The sequence below is a fragment of the Otolemur garnettii genome, unplaced genomic scaffold (genome assembly GCF_000181295.1).
Source record: "Otolemur garnettii isolate 467f Iridium unplaced genomic scaffold, OtoGar3 scaffold00005, whole genome shotgun sequence".
NCBI classification, from domain to species: domain Eukaryota; kingdom Metazoa; phylum Chordata; class Mammalia; order Primates; family Galagidae; genus Otolemur; species Otolemur garnettii.
In genome coordinates, this window is record NW_003852400.1 from 5,109,427 (window position 1) to 5,131,104 (window position 21,678).

General features: G+C 39.6%; 1 protein-coding gene and 1 pseudogene across 2 annotated transcripts in view; one reads left to right on the forward strand and one right to left on the reverse strand.

The window, feature by feature from the left end:
- The window catches only part of RELN (reelin), a 479,973-nt gene that overhangs the window by 449,449 nt on the left and 8,846 nt on the right, over positions 1-21,678 (forward strand). For both annotated transcript variants that reach the window (XM_003782608.3, XM_023518943.1), the window contains 11 exons: positions 1,374-1,551; positions 4,282-4,457; positions 4,598-4,704; positions 5,877-6,119; positions 6,724-6,899; positions 9,833-9,906; positions 11,028-11,189; positions 11,897-12,054; positions 14,778-14,997; positions 17,223-17,420; positions 18,717-18,815. In XM_003782608.3, coding sequence (XP_003782656.1) covers positions 1,374-1,551; positions 4,282-4,457; positions 4,598-4,704; positions 5,877-6,119; positions 6,724-6,899; positions 9,833-9,906; positions 11,028-11,189; positions 11,897-12,054; positions 14,778-14,997; positions 17,223-17,420; positions 18,717-18,815 — 1,791 coding nt within the window. The remainder of the gene's footprint in view (positions 1-1,373; positions 1,552-4,281; positions 4,458-4,597; positions 4,705-5,876; positions 6,120-6,723; positions 6,900-9,832; positions 9,907-11,027; positions 11,190-11,896; positions 12,055-14,777; positions 14,998-17,222; positions 17,421-18,716; positions 18,816-21,678) is intronic.
- On the reverse strand, positions 17,043-17,098 carry LOC111721987 (annotated as a pseudogene).

Below are 21,678 nucleotides of genomic sequence, written 5' to 3' on the forward strand. Positions count from 1 at the left end.
TCTGGCTAAATGAAGAACTTCTTGTGAAACAGATGTTGATATATAACCAGAAAATAACAAATCCTTTGAATAAGGTGTTTAAGCCTGGCTTTTCCAGTGTTCCATAGATATTATTTCCTATATGACCCCTCAGAGTTTACTGGAATGAATCTAAAGGACTCAGTCAATTAACATGCTATGAAACGAAATCAGGATGCTTTTAGCAACAAGTAATAGCCTAATAAAAATTGGCTTAAAATTTATTGTGTCTATAATGAAAGAATCCAAAAATAAGTGACTCTGGGATTGGTTGATGTGAGGTTCAACATTGTCTCCAATGACACTGTTCTTTCTTACTCTCTTATGCTTTGCACTGCTGTCCACAGCACTGAGGCCGTCCTCAGCTCTCTGTGGCCGTCCTCAGCTCCCTCTGGCTGGTTTTGCTATTATAAACAAAGATGATGGCCAGAGAACTGGAGCTTCCTTCCCAGCGTCCAATAGGAGAGAAAGAGAGTTGTTTTTCTTTCCGAGAGAACCAGAACAGCAGCTTCATGCATTCCATTGACAAAAATTAGCCACTCATGGGTTAGGAGAGTTATATTACAATAATTATTTCATAGCCTCATTTTCTCCTACTGTTCTCTTCTTTTTTTAATAGAGACGTATAATTTCTATTCAATAAAATGCATACATCTTAATCATTCAGTTCAGTACGTTTTTACTCTTGAGAGCCCATGTAACAATCACATACAGCAAGATACAGAACATCTGTATCACCTTAGAAAGTTCCCTCATACACTTTGAGCTCTTTAAACCAAAATAATGTGGGTTAACTATGAGGCTTTTTCCCCAGAAGAACAGTGATGAAATTAAAGTCTCAGGGAAGTTTTCCTTTAATATAACCCTTTCAAAATTGTTTTCTAATTAGCATAGTTACTCTGAGAATATTGGGTGCCTTCAGGGAATTCAGAAGTTGCTGTTTGCCAGCCACCTGAGGGCTGTATCTGTGCCGACAGGGCTCTGTCAAAGGCCTCACTCACCTTCTGTATAATTTCAGAAATGCAATTAATGAATCTACATTGCACAGAACTTCAGTTCCTATGAAATGATTTATGAAAGTTACAGATTTTTAATTTAAAATATTTAGAGGTTCCACTGATTTTCATTTTGTGCAAATCTGCTTAAGTATTATAAAATTTAAATTAAAATTTCAATATAAAGCTTTAAAGTTCCATTGCTAAAAATATAAAGATAATGGTATTCAGGAATCAGTTTTTATTAATCCACTTCACCCATTAAGAGTGTCTTCAATGTTTTTCCTTGAGCGCTGAATACACATGCAGGAAAATGGATCAGAATAAAGTTAACATTTTTTTCTTTTGCATTATCAATAGTCCAGTAAGGTTTAGGTTCTATCAGAAGTACTCGGATATGCAGTGGGCAATCGACAATTTCTACCTGGGCCCTGGATGCTCGGACAACTGCAGGGGCCATGGAGATTGCTTAAAGGAACAGTGCATCTGCGATCCAGGATACTCTGGGCCAAACTGCTACTTGACTCACACTCTAAAGGTAAAGTGAAGGCCCCACACAGAAGCCTGATGTTGCTGGCCACACCTAAGAACCAACTCAATAATCACAGTGCTCTCCAGTTCCCCAGGAAATACGTCTTTTGCATAGACTTTTTAAAATATGTCTTGGGTTTCTTAGATTTAAGAGTATTAGTACAATTTACCCAATTCATAAAATAATCCAGATTATATGGATTAATAAAGACTAAACCAGTGATTTTCAGCTGGTGTGCCATAAAACTTTTTAAAGATCATTAATTAAGTTATCTTTGAAAGAAGTTCAGAGCACAGTAAGCCTATTCTTTTCTTCACTCTGGTTTTTTTTTTTTTTTTTTTTGGATCAACATAATTTAAGGGTCTGTGGAAGTTTAAGTATAAGTTCAAATATACCATGAAATAAAAGAGGTTGAAAAACATTGCCATAAACATTCTGGGTTTATTTTTATTAAAGAGATTCTTAATTTAGAATCAATATTAAGCCATTTTTTTCCTTCACTTTTTCAATTAATAATCTATCTGAACAAGGATACTGTTGTTATTGCTGTTGTTGTTATGAAATAAAGCAAATAATAGATACATTATCACCAAAGACCACATTTTCAAAAAGGCCTGAACAGTGCCTGAATTTTTGTTTGGAAAATTCTGTGTTCTGATTTATTAACTGCTAAAATGTGGTTATATATTAAGAATAGAAAGATCGTATCTCAGGAATGGAAAAAAAATACTCAGTACCACTAGGAAACCAATTTATAATCACTCATACTTTCATATGAAAGATGAATCACAACTGTAGCCTAGGATGGAGGAGGAAGGAGGGTGGGTCGATAGACAGAGGGTTATAGGGGGACCGCACCTATGGAGCATATTGCAAGTACAAGTTGTATCTATCAAGTGTAGAAAACAAATGTCTTAACACTGTAATTGGGTAAAAGAGGTGAAGGCTATGTTAATAGTAGGATGTAAGCCCTCCAATTTGTACAAATAATCAACACATTCCCACAATGGCATAAATGTATTCATGATCTATGTCCAAATGACTTAATAAAATAAAAGGATAGAAAGGTCATTTTTGAAAGCTTTAGTTGTTACATCATTATTTAATATGCAAAGTGAATATAGTTGCCAAACACAGTTGCAAAATACGCGTTCTATTCATTCATTATAACAGAAAAATGACTAAGCTAAAAAAAAAAAGCACAAGTGATTGAATCCAATGTATGAGAGCATTTTTGTTTTCTGCAATACATCATCAACTTTGGAATTCAAGAATTTTAAATAAAACTTGAACAGTGCTCAGGGGGTCTGAAGCTATTACTCTATTTTTAACAAATCAGGTTATCCCATGAGACATATTGTTTTAGATGCCACAGGTAATTAATACTAAAAAATCTACTTTCTTTTATGAACATTCAAACTTTATTAGTTTCCTCAGTTGGATAACAAATTGTACAAATTTATAAACTCTGACTCATCTTTCTAGTAAGAGTTTACATGATTAACCATGCATCTCCTCTGACTCTTGGTTTTTTTACGTACAAACCTTCAATTATAAAATCATGTTCATTTGCTAACCATTAGTAAGGTAAAGACTAACAGGTAACACATGTCTTTAACCATTGAATTGATTATAACCTAAGTTGGAGAAAAGGAGTGTCTGTTTAAATCATTTTAACTATGTGATAAGATAGCAATTAAAAGACACCTCTCCTAAAGAACTGAGAAAACACAGTTTTTCTGTAGACAATTATTGTAATTGCAACTATGGCAAATTGTTTTCATGAGCTATTTTTAGTGATTAGAAAAACAAAAAACATTGTGTCTCTATCCGGTGCAAAACTATGTTGTGGACAAAATGAATGTACTATGGACAGAATGAATAGAACAAAATCAAGGTCTTGATTATTATTTGAGGATAAGCTAATTTTACCTAAAATGTAGCCATGAACTTTTAATATCTTACATGCTGTCTTTGGAAAATAGACCATTCCTGTTTGTTGATCATTCATAGTTAAAAGGGTAAACTGGAGACCCAGAGACCCTAGCTTAGACTTTCAGTACCTCATTACCCTACAACTTGGCCCTGAGCAACGTGTGAAAATTCATTCAAACTGCCTTCTAAGGCTTATTTTCTTTTGACTTAATACAGAAATCTTTGGTTCAAATGTCCCTGCCTAACCCTACAGACATTCTATATTCACTCTGTGTTAGAAGCTAAAGGATCCCGGCTGCCTTTAGCGCAATCTCCGACGCTGAGGGCACACTCCAGGACAATCCAGTGGGGAATGTTGGGGGGAAAGTGCTAGATCGTCTGTTTATAGTTTGTCTTATTCCTTTCAGTTTTCTTTTTTTTCTGCATGTTTCATAACATAATAAATTATAGTAGTATAGTAGTAGTTTTGTATACTATGTAAACATATTCGGGGTATACGCTTAAATAACTTTTTACAAATAGGAGTGTTAACTATTATAGTCAACTTCACAGTTGTTTTTAAGCGTCTTTTCCAGACTTTAAATTCTAACTATTAAATACTATTTAAGCAGTTTAAATCATCTCCAGGATATGATGAAAGGACATTGTGGAGCTATCCTGTTGTCTTTTAAACATAGCACTTGAAACCACGTGAAATCAGCTCTCTATTTTTTAAGTCCAAGATGTAACTCTATAGTAAGGATTCCACAGTTATTACCTGCAATTGTTATTTTAAACCACATCCCACTGACTTTTCGCCAGACTTTCCTGAAGGAGCGCTTTGACAGTGAAGAAATCAAGCCTGACTTGTGGATGTCCTTAGAAGGTGGAAGTACTTGCACCGAGTGTGGGATTCTTGCTGAGAACACTGCACTCTACTTTGGGGGATCCACTGTGAGACAAGCTATTACTCAAGATTTGGATCTCAGAGGGGCAAAGTACGTTGATTTTTTTATTATTTCCACTGCAACATAGCAATTTGGCCCCAAAGTGAGGAACACGTGTGGAAGAAATTGTTACCCAGGGCTGGAGTGTTTGTTTAATTGATTACCCTGACCTATAACATGCTTGTGTTCAGGTTCCTGCAGTACTGGGGGCGCATCGGTAGCGAGAACAACATGACCTCCTGCCACCGTCCTGTCTGCCGGAAGGAAGGCGTGCTGCTGGACTACTCTACCGATGGAGGTACGTCATGGGGGTGAAAGCCATGCTCAGAGCAGAGGCCCACATTCTATCCAACACCCTCAGAAACATCTGAAGAGCTTCGCTGACTTCACAAAGTCAGGAAATCATGAAAGTCACTAAGAAAAAGCTACATTAGATAGTGTTTGCATTACATATTCCATACATATAACTTCCTCATGCAAAATCTACCCCCAAAAGGGAACAAGAACTAAATCACATTAACAAACAAACTCTAACTTTTATGAATAAAGAAAATAACCAGCCAGGTATGGTGGCTCATGCCTGTCATGCCAACACTTTGAGAGGCCAAGGACCAGGGATCGTTTGAGCCCAGGAGTTGGAGGTTGCAGGGAGCTATGATTTCACCATTGTACTCTAGCCTGGTGACAGAGCAAGACTCTGTAAAAAAAAATTTAAATAAAAAAGGAAGAGAGAGAGAAAGAAAAAATTCTATGGTTACTGAAGCTTGATTATGAATTATATGATTTTCCAAGTAAAACGTTATTTTAAAGCATTTTTAAAAGCTTATGTGTGGGCACATATTTAATAAATGGTGTAGAAAATCTACAGAAATCTTTGGTAATTATAAAAGAAAGTAATCTGCATTCATGAGTCTGTCACAGAATACTTTAATGCAATAATGTTTTATTATTTTGGACTAGCTAAAACTAGACAAGTAGTACCATGATATCTTTAGAAAATTCGCTTTGGCAGGTAGATATCATTTGTAATTACTAGCTGATTGGTGATCCTAAAGTACTTTAGGGTATTTGAAAGATGTTTTCTTAAGTAATTTAAACATCCCACTTGCAGTTTTATCAAGCAATAAGAAATAACCCTCATACCAGTCCAACTAATTACAAATTGCATAAAACCATAATAGCTACATTTTTAAATACTGGAAGTTATTATCTAGAAACATGCAAAACGTGTGTATCTCATTATTTATGCATATAAAAATCTAGAATGAAATTTTAAAAGTGGAAAATATCATTTTTACTTCAGTATTTTCATTTTGTCCAAGTATTTCTAAATATCATCGGCTGCAAAATCAGTTCTCATTTCCTGGTTGGAAATTTCTTTAGAAATCTTACATCTGCAGTATACTGGTGGTTTGTTGGGGGAAGAGGTCCCAGATATATTCACTGTGTTTGGTATATTTCTTGTCATAGGAATTACTTGGACTTTGCTCCATGAGATGGATTACCAGAAATACATTTCTGTTAGACATGACTACATACTTCTTCCTGAGGAGGCCCTCACCAACACGACTCGACTTCGCTGGTGGCAGCCTTTCGTGATCAGCAATGGAATTGTGGTTTCTGGAGTGGAGCGTGCTCAGTGGGCTCTAGACAACATTTTGATCGGAGGAGCAGAAATCAATCCCAGCCAATTGGTGGACACATTTGATGATGGTAACAAACAAGACATTGAACAGTTTTTGGTTTTTGGTTTTTGGTTTTTGCTGTGAGCCTTTTATCTGTGTATGCCTTCAGATGAGTTTGTACATAAAAAGCATTTTTAAGAGTGCCTGGCATATGCTCCTGTTCAGCATGTTAGCTATGATTTTGTCCAGTGGCTTATAAATCCTCTAAATTGGATGCCTGTTTAAATGTCAACCGAGAATTTAATAACTCCTGTTAAAGACAAAATGTCTTATTTTAAATATAATTTGAAACTTCAGTGCCCCAAAATACTCTAGGTCTCCTTAGTAATTTCTGTGTCACAGAGAGGCATAATGCACTGGCTTAAATTAACAAAGTGTACCAATGATAATGGTACAACTTTGTAATGTTAAGTTACCCAGACTAGCAATTGCATTTTAAAAGTGGGGTGATCATTACTATAGCATTTAATGATCTTTTCTAAATTTGATTTCTTATCTTGGATGTGTGCAATTAAATAAAAATCAATCCTAAAGTAAGCAAAAAGCTACAGCATAAGCATTTAAGTAATCGACAATAAACCATTCAGTTCAAGAGAATAACACACGGTACTGTTTCTGACTTATCTTAACAGAAGGCGCTTCCCATGAAGAAAACTGGAGTTTCTACCCTAATGCAGTAAGGACTGCGGGATTCTGTGGCAATCCATCCTTCCACCTCTACTGGCCAAACAAAAAGAAGGACAAGACTCACAATGCTCTCTCCTCCCGGGAACTCATTATCCAGCCAGGATACATGATGCAGTTTAAAGTAAGGGGAAGTGCCTCTTCCATACAAAATGTGTCATTACTTTTGGAGGATGGGGAGACAGCGTTTATTAAGACAAGTCTAAGGAAATAATCAATTTCATTTATTAAAAGAGACTATCTTATGAATAAAAATAGGTAATCTTTTGCAAAGATCTTTATTCAAGCATAATTATTTGAGCACAGATAAAATGTCTGAATATCTTGGGACATAGCAAGAAATGTAACTATGTTAGATCTCATACTATAATCTTTATTTCAGTTTCCCAAATTCAGTAAATAGAAAGCTCACGTCGGAGTCTCTACCTACTTCCAGCTCTCTGTAATTCTCCCTCCCTTTCATGTGGCACAGTTCTTTCTCTTCCCATCTCTCTGTCTCTCCACCCCGTCCCATCTCTATTTCTCTGTCTCTGTCTCTTGCTGGATGCCTGTTATATGCAGCAAGCCATGTGCTTCTTCATCTGATCTTTTTCTTTATCTTTCCCTTTTCCTTTGTCTTCAACTTCACAAACCTGTACATTTGCCCACTTAGGATTTCTCAAACCTTCACAGAATTACAGGGGCCTCTCAAATCTCTTAAACTGTATATTTTATTCACAAAGAATGATGGAAAGGAAGGCATAACAGGTGATTAATAGTGAGACATTCAGAGAGAAAGAGCAATGCCAATTGACGTCTTTCTATTTCAAAATATGCTTTTTAAAAAAGGCATTACAGAAATACAGCTTGCTCCTGATACTAAAATCAGGAATGCAGCTTATTACTAGGTCATTTTAAAGACATGAGTTATTTGAATTCCTTTTTTTGTTGTTGTTTAAAGGTACTACAGTGATGGTTAACAGTAAGAATCCTTATTAGCAGAAATAAAAATGACTTTGCTTTTTGCCTTGACTCTATGTTCAACTCCTTCAGAGCCTGGATGGTGAGGCAAGCTCCCCAAATGCAACCACTCTCTTGGGACTATTCTTAGTGAAATGAAGGATGTACAAGGTCATATGCAGTGTTATTCCACCCCTCCGTGTCCATTCCTGGTCCCTCAAGAGTGAAGATTTCCCTTCCCTCTCCCAGGCTCACACTGTGGCCCGTATCAAAGTCCTCCAGCGACTGAGTGGACTGGGGCCTCCTCTCTTGGCACTTCTGTCAACCCAGATCTAAAGAGACTGAAAGTTTCTTCTCTAAGCAAGTCTATTGGTTTTAAAAAAAAAAAAAAAGTTTGTCCTCAGAAATTCAGCAATCCAGCATATTTCACCCGTTCCTCACCTCTCCAGTCGGACAACACTGTTGTCCTTGCCCTCTCCAGCCTGACCTTCTCCTCCCCGAGGCTTCTGAGTTCTCTGCTGGTTCTCCCCATACCTCTTTGATTTCTCCTTCTATCTCCTTTCTGGCTCTCCTTCTCTCTGCCCACCACATGTCAGCATTTCTCAGTACATATGACCCTTCCTCCCTCCATAGACAGTCTCTCCATCAGGAATTTTATCCAGTTCTCTGGCTTAAAGTGTCGTATCTTAAAGAACAAATATCAAATCTGCATATACAACAGTGGCTGGGTTACAAACAGTTAATTCTGTATTGTTAATAGCCTCTGCATATTGCTACACCTTTGCTCACTGGCCCCTCAACTCAGTAGGTCTAACAGTGAACATAATACCGTCTCATCCCCAAACCAACTCCTCCTTCTGATTTTCCTATTTCTGTGGATGGCACCGCCTTTTACCTGGTAACTAGATTGAAGTTTTCTAACAGTCTTTGATCTTTCCACTTTTATGTCTAATAGGCTACTGCATATACCCTTGTGTCTTCCCTGTTTGCGGTGTTACCACACCTATTCTGGCCCTAATTACATCAACAGTGGACTGAGCGCTCTGTTCACCCCAGTCTGTCTCCACTTCTTTGACATCACAGTCAGATTGACCTTTATAAAGCATAAGCAGCTCTGAGCACACAGTCTACTGCTCTCAGAACATTCACGACTGTCCACTGCTTACCAAATTAGAGCCAAACACCTGAGACTACAATTCATGCTCTACCAAACTCAGCCAGTCGTTCTAATTTTACCTCCCAATATTTCATGCTGTGCTCCAGACACACCACCTACTTCTGCCTTCGTGGACACACTTTCTTCCACCCAAATATCTTTCTCTACCTCTCAGACTCTTCCCATTCTTCAGGGGCAGCCTACATACATCAATTTAATGAATTATTTCTAATCCACCCCATCCAATACAATCTCTTCTTTCTCTGACACACCACAGCATTTTATTGACTCCTATTACCATTACTATAGTATGCTTCTTATTCTTTCTTTGAATTTGAGTTGTTTATTCATGAATGTACAGCCTAAAAGTTTAGCACTAACCTTCCCTAATAGCAGCACTGTAAGAGGACTTGTTCATAAAAATAGATGATTAGGACTTAAATTTGAATCACCAAATTTTTATAGCATTTATGCTTATTAATGACTCAAATGTAAATTGCATATAATATGGAACTTTTATACACACAGAAATAGAGAAAACCCTAAGAATGAATGTTAAGTAATTAAAAATGGCTATTTTAAATTCCAAATAACAATTTAATAATAGCATCAAGAAAGTTAGGATGTCATTGAAAATTTCATGAACCAGTAACAATTTCAGTTTCTTTCCATAAATTATCCTAATATTACCTTTTTTCTGACCAATTAATTTATTTTACTCAAATTTTTGATTAATATATTTTACTAATGAAGTAAATAGAGCTGGTTCTAATCTCTACACAAAACTGTATTTCTTTAACAGGACTCAAATGAATGCATTCTTGGCATCCCAGCAGGCCGCTCTGTAAAAACTTCTCTGATTAACTCTCAGAATCATGACAGAAAGAGATAGGATTTCTGACTAATGATATTAGATATCATTTTATCTTAGTTATAGATTGACTTTTTTATGTTTGTTTTAGATTGTGGTGGGTTGTGAAGCTACTTCTTGCGGTGACCTTCATTCTGTAATGTTAGAATACACTAAGGATGCAAGGTTTGTGAAAAAAATGTTTACATTTTCTCTACACTTGAATATAGAATCCAAATGGTTAATAAACAAGAGATAACTTTGTATATTAGGAGGTCTGTGTGTTTTTTTAAGATAAATTTCATTTGCATAAAGCTTATACATATGCCTTATTTTCAAATTTTTCCTTCAAATCAAGAAAATTCCATTTTCATATGAGGCTATAACCAAGAAAAAAACTTACATTTTAAAATAAGTAAGGCACTACATTTGTCCTCAAAGTATAACTCTCTTTTATTTATGGTGCTCATTTTTATCAACCCCAACAAAAATTTTAATCAATGAATGATCTGTATATTTTTGAGCCAGAGTTACATCTTCTGAAGCTTATTAGCACAGTTAGCTAGAAACCTGACAATAAGCTACTAAGGTAAACTATAGTTACCTTGTTAGGGTATTGATAGCCCTGTCCCCCACTACCACTTTCAAAAACTAATTATATTGGCTCAGCGCCTGTGGCTCAAGTGGCTAAGGCGCCAGCCACATACACCTAAGGTGGTGGGTTTGAATCTAGCCCGGACCGGCCAAACAACAATGATGGCTGCAACCAAAAAATAGCCAGGTGTTGTGGCGGGTGCCTGTGGTCCCAGCGACTTGGGAGGTGGAGGCAGGAGACTCGCTTGAGCCCAGGAGTTGAAGGTTGCTGTGAGCTGTGATGCCATGGCACTCTACCCAGGGGAACAGCTTGAGGCTCTGTCTCAAAAAAAAAAAAAAAAAAAAAAAAAAAAAAACAAAAACCAACTAATTATATTAAGTTTGGGTAAGCAGATAATTTTGGCAGTCAATTCCAAATATATTTCTAGGGACAATACCAATAGGAAGCCACTGGAATTCACCACCATGCATCCCGTCATTTTAATCTATTCTCTCTGAATGTATCAGTATGGTTAGTCAGAGTGTATCTTATGAGAAATTATCTTTATTTTTTCCTTTTATAATATGTAATTATAAAACATATATGTGTGTGTATATATATAGGAAATTTGCATTAAAAGATCTTAATTTAACCTGACCCTAAGGCTACCTTGACATTAGAAAGATTATATGTTCCTCATAGGATTTACCCAACATGGCCTTTGGTTCCACAGGTCCGACTCCTGGCAGCTCGTGCAGACCCAGTGCCTGCCTTCCTCCTCCAACAGCATTGGCTGTTCACCCTTCCAGTTCCACGAAGCCACCATCTACAATTCTGTCAATAGCTCAAGCTGGAAGAGAATCACCATCCAGTTGCCTGACCACGTCTCCTCCAGGTAGGTGCACACAGAGGTCAAGCTGTGCGATTATGTGGCAGGATGTCCAGAGTTTGTGCCGAGAGCTGGAAACCTCAGGTAAAATAAGCCAGAGCTTTTTGCAGCCCAAGTGCCCTCCCCTTCTCTCACTAACCCATACTCCAAAGGGCAATTGCATGTCCCAAGAAGAAGCAGGAGTTTATTTCTAAGTCACTCACAGAGCTCAGATTTTGTTTTGACTAAATACCATGGCATATGCTAATCTCAAACACAGGCCCGAAAGACAGACGCAAAGGCTGGTTCTCCCCCAGTGTCCTGCTCCCCCAGCAGCTGCACTTCTCGTCCAGAAACAGACGCTCTGCAGTGAGCAGAGCTGCACAGATTACAGAGCTGCAGGATAAACACAGTGGCGGCCAGTCTTCTAGAGCAGCATCCACTTCACTCAAAGATTTAGAAAATGACACGCTTCTATAAGAAAAATGGATGCATATTTATTAGAGAAAAGAATAGGGAATTCACGTAAAATTTTCAGGGAAGTTAGATGCTTCAATAATGGCATTTTGGGTTATACTCCCAGAGTCTGAGGGATACAAGTTCACTAACCTCTGCCCGCAGGGTACTACAGAAGTTTAGGAAGCCCTTTACTCAGAAATCATCTCCATTGCCAGAGGCTGGAGGCAAGAAATAATAACCTACTGAATCCCTTCTGCCCTCCCTGGGTCTTTCAGTGCAACACAGTTCCGCTGGATCCAGAAGGGAGAAGAAACTGAGAAGCAAAGCTGGGCGATTGACCACGTGTACATCGGAGAGGCTTGCCCCAAGCTCTGCAGTGGGCACGGATACTGCACCACCGGTGCCGTCTGCATCTGCGATGAGAGTTTCCAAGGTCTGAATCTCACACTGTCACTGTGGAAATATGAGAGGCCATGAAGTTCTCCTCATCTTAACACGTAGACAGAAGTCCACTAAGAAATGAATGAAAACTCTACCTTGAGGGACATGAGATACATACACTTCGCAATTGCTCCTTATTTATCTGCATGATTTATTCCAAAGCATAGTTTCTGAAAGTTATTTTTGAAAATACAGATTTAGATCAGGTGCAGTGGCTCACACCTTTAATCTCAGCACTTTGAGAGGCTGAGGCAAGAGGATCTCTTGAGGCCAGCCAGGAATTCAAGACCAACCTAGGCAACATAGCAAGTCCCTATCTCTACACAAAATTTTAAAAATAGCCAGGTGTGGTAATGTGCATATACTTGGAGGATGAGCCTAGTTCAATGTTACTGTGAGCTCTGATTGTGCCATTATACTGGGCAACAGAGTGAAAATCTGTCTCTAAAAAGAAAAGAAAAACCCACAGACTTAAATATACTCAGGACATTTTGTAAATATAAATTTACATTTATAGGTAAATAAAAATCCAGATAAACTATGCTATAGTACTTCACATTCCCATCTGCCATACAACTCTCTACCCCAACCCATACCCCCAACACTTACTTCCACTTCGGGGCACTTTCCTTCTTGCCTAACTGCCCATGTCTAAATACTTTGCCAATATCCATCCTTCTTCCAGCTCTTCCAACAGCAATTGCCATTGTCCTCCAATGCATAGACCAGCAGTTCTCAACCTGTGTGTTGCGACCCCTTTGTAACAATGAAAATACATCCCGGCATTAGGAAGGTTGAGAACCACTGCCATAGACTATCTTGAGACTACTTAAGATGTTCTGTTTCCCAGGCTTCTCTGTCACACAAGAAAACCTTCATGGTTCCAAAAAAAAAAATACATTCTCACTGCTTGAGTTTCTAGGTTCAGTATCTATTTGAGACAGAGTTTCTACTCAACCCTTCACATGTTAGAAAATTGCTCTGTTGGCCTATTAGAAGTCCCCACCGGCCTGCTTTTCTTTGAGCCAATGTCTCTACCAGGTTTCAGCCTCTACCATCACAAAGTTCATTTTACGTAATTCCCATTCTATCCTCCTAGCCTAACACTTAGAATACAGATAGCAATGCTAGTAAAGCTGCTTTGAATGAATCCTTACACTGCCTATGCTTTACTGCTCACATAGTATACACCAGCTCTTTCTTCAGAGTCTTTTGGTATTTATAATAGCCCCGTATCTATGGTTAATATAATTATTCCCACTTGATAGGTAAAGAAACTGATATGCAGGGAGGTTAAGTGCCTTTCCTAAGATCACACAGCTAGTAAACGTCAGAAAGATCAGTACCCATGTTTTTTCTAAGCAGCCCTGCTGGCTCATAGCTGAGGCTTTTATCTAGGCAGAAACAGAATTATACAACTTTCCTGAGTAGAGAATGTAAGAGTCCCTATATCTGAATTCTGGAATAGGATGCATTTAGATTTCTTAGTTGATGCTATTTCCTTGCCTCCAAATGAAATGGATGTGATTAATGCAGAGTGCTGCACATCCCCAGTGTTAGAAATTACTCAGCCATCTCTTTTCTCCCCTGATACTGTTGCCATGAGACCAGCTGGGTCTGTCTACATATTAGCTTGAGAATTTTAACTTTAGGCAAATGAATAAATCAAATGTCTCAAAGAGAGTCCTAGATGTCTGGAATTTCCCCATCCCCTGACCCAATAGAACTATGGCCTTTTAATTTCAAACCATTAGGGACTTAATAGAAAAACACACTGCTTAAATCAAGGGGACATGCAAGCACATACACAGTTGCTAATATAGTGTCTGACCTAAATGCCAGAATTTCAGCTCAGTGGCCTTTGAGAGACTCTTCTAGTTTATTCACTATTAATTTATTTATCCCAGCTTCACTACTGAATATCTTATACGTATTAAGTATTAAGATAGGTACTGGAATCAACAATGACATAACATATAGATCCTGCCCTCAACAATGAGTACATGTAGAGCTGGAAGGACAACAAGAATAAGACTTAGCTTATTTTCTTCTACAAAATCATGCCAGGAAATAAGGAATTGGGGCGGCCTCTCATGGCAGTGTGAGAGCCCTCTCCTGAGATCCATCATTGGTATACATTCAAGTTTCAGCCAGATGCTGTGGTATTTAACCAACAGTTACACAATAAGTACATTAGCACCTATATACTTTGGGAAACATTTGGTTAAAATATAATGGGATTTTTTCCAACAATGTCAGCCAATAATTGCCAAAACAAAAGAGAAATATTTTGGCCAGCACGGTAGCTCACACCTGTAATCTTAGCACTCTGGAAGGCCAAGGCAGGTGGATTGCCTGAGCTCATGGGCTCATGACCGGCCTGAGCAAGAGCAAGACCCCTAAAAATAGCCAGGCATTGTGGTGGGCACCTGTAGTCCCAGCTACTTGGGAAACTGAGGCAAGAGAATCACTTAAGCCCAAGAGTTTGAGGTTGCTGTGAGCTGTGACACCATGGCACTCTACCAAGGGTGACAAAATGAGATTCTGTCTCAAAAACAAAAGGGAGAAACATTTCTTTCTGGGAGGCTTATCTGCTTCGTATTTTGCCATTATTACAGTAAGACCAGTAGCTGAAATTTGAACTTGGTACTGCTCTTAATATTTTATGATTCTGCTTGCTCCAATTAATGTCTGTGATTATTTCTTTCCCTCTAGGTGACGATTGCTCTGTTTTTAGTCATGATCTTCCTAGTTATATTAAAGATAATTTTGAGTCAGCAAGAGTTACTGAGGCAAACTGGGAGACCATTCAAGGTGGAGTAATAGGAAGTGGCTGTGGACAGCTGGCACCCTACGCCCACGGCGACTCACTCTATTTTAACGGCTGTCAGATCAGGCAAGCCGCTACCAAGCCTCTGGATCTCACCCGAGCAAGGTAACCAAAGCTCTAAATTGTAGAACTGCTCACAAGCTCGGTTACTATCTACTGTCTATGGATATGGTGATGAACCTCATGGTACAAATGTCACTAAGCAGTGGAAAAATAACCATCATTTGAATTGGGCACAAAGCAGCATTATATGTTTTCACAACTCAGAATCATGCTTTGCTTAAACTTGCAATAGAGTTGCTCTCTATTTCTTCACATACTGGCCGAGTGTGCGACTTAGGCATAAGCCCAGAGAAATGGCCAAATATAAAATAATTGACCAGGAATAATCATAAAGACAGTCTAATGTTGGCAACAAGCAAGTATATAAATATGAATGTGTAGGTGACGTAGATTCATAGCAGTGAAACGTGTGCCTGTACGTAGTGCACGTGGGTACAATAGAAAATGATGGGTGGAGAGAGCTTTAAATTGTCACATGCTACAGGAGCTGGAGATTAACGTAGAGTAGACAGACACCCTGCAAATGGATAGGGAAGTGACAGAGAAAGAGACGTACAGAGGATCGATTGCCACCTCAGCCAGAGCAAACACAGCTTTTTGTCTGCACGATTCAAGAAAAGATTCTAAGACTTCAGAAAGTACTACTGTAGGCTCGGTGCCCGTAGCACAGTGGTTACAGTGCCAGCCGCATACACTGAGGCTGGCAGATTTGAACCTGCCCAGGCCAGCTAATAAAATGACAACTGCAACAAAAAATAGCTGGGCTTGTGGCGGGCGCCTGTAGTCCCAGCTGTTTGGGAGGCGGAGGCAAGAGAATCACTTAAGCCCAAGAGTTTGAGGTTGCTGTGATCTGTGATGTCACCGCATTCTATCCAGGGCAACATAGACTCTGTCTCAAAAAGAACAAAAAAAGTACTATTGTAAATTAGTCACTAAAAACGTTCAGTAGCTATGAGGATATTTGAAAAGTAGATGTTTGGTTACTGAGAATGTGTCAGGGGTCCTCAAACTTTGTAAACAGGAGCCAGTTCACTGTCCCTCAGACCATTAGAGGGCTGACTGTGGGCCCCGGGACAAGCTGGCTGCTAAATAGGACAGGCAGTGGAGGCAAAAACACCTGGTGGGCAGGATAAATGTCCTGGGCGGGCTGCATGTGGCCCGCGGGCCATAGTTTGAGGACACCTGATATATGTTCACTGGAAGCACTTCACTGTGGAAAATATTACTAATCTATTTTCAGAAGCAAAAGGCATATATATTACAGTTTTGGGGGGCCTTTAATATGACAAACAATGAAGATATAATAAATTTAATTCTTATATGGAAACCATGAACACTATGAGTTCTGTCTACCCATCTCTATTTTTTCTAAACCAAACACAGATTTAATCTAGAGACAAGCTACGGTCTTCCCTCCCAGCTGCAGCTAGGTGCTTGGTTAGCAATTGTATACCATGCTGTACAAATGACTGTTTTAAATTAATGTATGCATTGGTAAGTTTTAAGTCTAATTTTTTATTCAACTAGCTACTTTCACTACGGCACTATGTTAACATGAGGAATCTTAAGAGGACGGATTTCCTATGTCTAAAGCTCTGTCTGCTAAGGGCAAGGATGCCTGTAAAAAGCAAAAGCATGTGTCAGACAGAATAGCAGATGTGGCCCAGAGCCTGCGTGTCCTGACTCAGTTTCCCCTCAGCTCCCATCTCCAGACGGCCTTTCCCCAAATAGACATTTATCCTTGTCTAGATGCATTCAGCTTGGAGCTGTTTGCAGAAAGTATGTATCATAAATGTTATGGTTGTATTCTTGTCCTCTTCATGGCCTCAGCTGTCTGGCCCAGGTCACCTTTCGGGGAATAGAAGGTGTTTTAGGTGAAATACTCTACATGATTACCAGCATCACGAAAAGAGGACACATCTTACCAGCATCATGAAAAGAAGACACATCTTTGAAAGTCAAATCATTTTCTTTGTGTAGAAAATCAGCTTTGTGAGGTATTCTCACGTATATAATGTAAAAGATAATATACATTTTATTAATGTGTAAGCTGGCTGCTTCTGGTTTGGGGTTTTATTACTATTATTATGGGTTTTCTGGTGAAAACTAGAAAACATGCTAGATAAATTCTAAAAGAACACCTTCTATTTTTACTAAATTATGAACTTGGAAATTGTGGACTTTGGGAACAGAAAAGATATAAAGGAAGTATCTCCTTTAATACTCCCTGATTTTTGTTTCAAGATGACTTCTCCTGTGTTTTTCAGCAAAATCATGTTTGTTTTGCAAATTGGGAGCACGGCCCAGACGGACAGCTGCAACAGTGACCTGAGTGGCCCCCATGCCGTGGACAAAGCTGTGCTGCTGCAATACAGTGTCAACAACGGGATCACCTGGCAGGTCATCGCTCAACACCAGCCAAAGGACTTCACACAAGCTCAGAGAGTGTCTTACAATGTTCCCCTGTAAGTGGCCTGAATGGAAACACATGGTCTTATGCACAGTCCCCAGGAATCACAGAATGTGAGGTAGAAGTTGAGTGAAGTTACTCAACCAATGCCACCAAAGTAGGTGCTGGTAGGACCAAGACTAACCCAGATCTCCAAAGTTGTGTTGTTGTTGTTATTATTATTATTATTATTATTATTTTAGACAAGAGTCTCATTCTGTCCTCCTTAGTAGAATACTGGGGCATCCTCAAAGCTCACAGCAAACTCAAACTCTTGGGCTCAAGCAATCCTCATGCCATTCCTAAATGTCTGGGACTACAGGTGCCTGCTATAAGCCCAGGTAGTTTTTTCTGTGTCAGTAGAGATGGGGTTTCACTCTGGCTCATGCTGGTCTCGAACCTCTAAGCTCAGGGCAGTCCACCCACCTCAGCCTCCCAGGGTGCTAGGATTACAGGCATGAGCCACATGAGGCAAATATTAAAACGAGGAATAAGGACAAAAGGGAATAAAAAATAACTAAATGCAAAGGCTTTTTTTTTTATTTTTTTGCACATGTCTCTTCCTTAAACCAATATTTCTAGTTCCTTTAGAAAATATTTTTGAGCTTTGTGCAGTAGCTCATACCAGTAATCCTACCACTGTGGGAGGCTGAGGTCTGCAAATTGCTTGAGGCCAGGAGTTCAAGACCAGCCTGAGCAAGAGCAAGACCCCATCTCTATAAAAAATGGGAAAATTAGCCAAGCATTGTGGTGGGCTCCTATAGTCCCAGCTACTTCAGAGACTAAGTCAGGACCATCACTTGAGCCCAAGAGTTGGAGGTTGCTGTGAGCTAGGCTGAGGCTGTAGCCCTCTGGCCAGCTGACAGAGTGAGATCAAGTCTGAAAGAGAGAGAAGAAAGAGAAAGAAAACATTTTTTATTTCTTCCTGGATATGCTAGTTTGAAAATGTACTGAGGACAAGCAGTCATGTCAGTTTTGCTCCACATTATAAGCCTAACTCCTGGTACAGCACCTGTCACACAGAAACCACTTCATGTTTTTGATCAGTCTGTCACTCTTCCAGGTCCTACTGGGGTGAGGGGAAGGAGGAATAGAAATGGAAAAGTTTTACAAGTCTTTGAGTAGCCAGTAAAATTTAATGCTGCTTAGAAGAGGTCTATCCCTAAGCAAATTTGGAATCTATGCCCAAAGCTTTGTTGATTTAGACCATATTATAATAGTTTGATAATATTATAGTATTTGAAGTCTAGAAGTCACATTCCAGAAAGTTCTGTTTCCTAGTCTGTAATTGCTTTGTCCTTCTGTGACCCAGGGAGGCACGGATGAAAGGAGTTTTATTGCGCTGGTGGCAACCACGCCACAATGGAACAGGTCATGATCAGTGGGCTTTGGACCATGTGGAAGTCGTCCTGTGAGTATCCGATACATAGCATCCCATGTCCATTTCCAGAAGTTCTGAGATTTCTTTGATAGGGCATGGTCCTTAATTCAGTAAGAACTGTTCTCGATGAGAAGCCCCCACAGGACCACTTTAGCTCACACTCTTCAGCATCTGCTAGAGAGAGCTCAAGTCGTCAGCAAAATAGCAAAGCCCCAAATACAATTAACGTACCTTAGAAAACTTCAGTAAGTAAAACATCTATTTAAGGATGGGCAATATTGGTTAAATTCGATAAAGCAAAAGTCTCCAGGTAAATGGGAAACAATGTCTTCTGCCAGATCTGAGTTGCCTTTTAAACTGGAATGATGTCCTCAAAGAGGAAGGATCTGTATGGGGCAGCGTGCAGAGTGCCACTGACTAAAGTGCCCGATTACAAACACCTCCCTCAGGCACAGACTCGGAGGCATTCTCCATTTAATGATGTGGTTGCAACTAGGATGAAGAATGTATGGTTTTAGACTCCTCCTGATCATTCCCAGCACCTGCCAAGATAAAGGTGGTCCCGTGGTTTCTCCTCTATTCTAAGGCTGTCAGCACTCCCACCTGGGGGGTTGACTGTTCCCTCACAGAGAGATGACTTGCTTTTTCTCTAACAATCTAGTTCCTGTAGAACTGGAACACTTATGTCTCGACGGGTTCGGACTGATGGCTCCAAGTGGTTGGCAAGGAGAGGCGAATCTTCTCGGTAGATAGGTTCAAATGTTCATTCTGTTTACCAAATCCAAAATGAAATCAGTCCTATGGCTGATTTCGGTCATTTTGAAAGCAAATTTTAATGATTTATTGGTAGGAAAGCTACCACGTTTGTTTTCTTTCGATCATAGCCATGAGCTGAATTTTTCAGTCTTGAGCTAGCCCTCGCCTGAGTTTTCACTGAGGCACCTGCTTGCATGGCATCCATATCAACCCCGACCCCAAGAGCAACCTGGTCCCTACACTAGCCTCCTGCGCACTCTGCTGCTTTTGGACAACTTGCTGGGCTCTGCCTCCATAAGACAAAGTTGACATTTACAGCAACAGTCCAGACTCATTTGAATCGAAATATGAGGCTGATGTTTTACTTAGATATTGGTTTCCTCAGACTTCATTATCCACAGAATAGAATACCCTGAGCCCTAAAATGAATCCCCATACAGTAAGGCCATAGAAAGCTGTCCACATAGACCAAAAAACAACCCTGAAGCCATTTTTGCCCTGGCTACCTTCCTTTCAGAGCAATGCAACTCAATCTAATTAAATATCAGAATCACTTGGGAAGCTTTTGAAACCATCAACAAATACCCCAGTGCCCAGGCCCATCCCTCAGGGTGAGGATTTAAATTGATCTGCAGTGGAAATTGAGCACCCGTTGGTTTTAAAGGCACCTCAGGTGATTCTAATAAACTGGTTGAGACTCAAATTAGAGTCAATAACCACTTATATTTCAAGTCTCTTGCCAAGACAGTTCGCGTTACTGAGGCTTCCTGTGCCTGACAAATCACATCAACTCCTGTGGAAAGTGCACGATTTGACAGTCCTCAAAAGAAGGCAGGATAGTAACATTGCCCTTTAGTAGACAAGAATTATTATCACGGCATACCTTTGAGCAGGCATTTCTTCTCCCCCCACGCTGTTAAGCCATTACGGTTATCTGTTCTGAACTGCACAGGCATATCAGCCCCAGTAGTTTCTCCCTTGCACTAAACTACAAGAGAATGTAGAGTAGACGTGTGAACATAGTCACTCCCCCATGGGAAGTAGCCCCTGGTGACTGAGAACTCTATTTTCCACTCCCCTGTTGTCCTGCTGCCTCAGAGGCCCGGGAGCACCAGCAGGGAACTTCACACACCTGCTGTTGGAGTTCAAAAGCAACTACCAGCATCATGATACTATGATAAGATTCAAATTCAGATTATGTGAAATACCAGAAAACTGTTCTTTCTTGTATTTTTCTGGAGCTATAGTCTGTATTACAAAGACCCTTATCTTTTTTCAATCTCCAGAATTTTAAGACTTTGAAGAATCTATCCCTCCCTATGCACCTGTCTGCTTTTTTTTTTTATTTTTTGACACAGAGTCTCACTTTGTCACCCTTTGTAGAGTGCTGTAGCATCACAGCTCACAGCAACTTCCAGCTCTTGGGCTTAGGCGATTCTCTTGCCTCAGCCTCCTGAGTAGCTGGGACCCTACCCGCCATCCTCAGGATATGGTTCCGGCGCCCTACTAACTGACCCACAGGTGCAGCACCTGTCTGCTTTTACACTGAATTAGTGTCCTAAACTCTCAGGGCACTAAAACATTTCCAATGAGAAAAGAGCATTGCCACACCCACACCTGCACAGTGTTACGTGGTGTGAGTTGTATTCCAAGTTATCTTTCAGTGAATACTTTACAAATTAGAACCTTACACATATTACCGTATTTTTTTGATATTTGATATGCCTATATTGTACATATAATTTTAAAAGAAAATGCAGTGTCTTTAATTTTCAAAAAATTGTCAAAATTTAAAGGAATTACTTTATTTTCCTTCCTTTTTGAAGAGAAGTAATACCTCACAAAGCCAAGTTCCAGTGATGAGTTATTTTAAAAAATACAATACTAAGAAATCATACTTTCAGAATAATGATTTTGATGTCTTAGTCTGGGTCTTAGGATTCTTTTCATAAGAGTCACAAAAAGCTCTAAGGGGCTTGGCGCCTGTGGCTCAAGTGGCTAAGGCGCCAGCCACATGCACCTAAGGTGGTAGGTTTGAATCCACCCTGGGCCACCAAACAACAATGACAGCTGCAACCAAAAAATAGCCGGGCGTTGTGGCGGGTGCCTGTGGTCCCAGCTACTTGGGAGGTGGAGA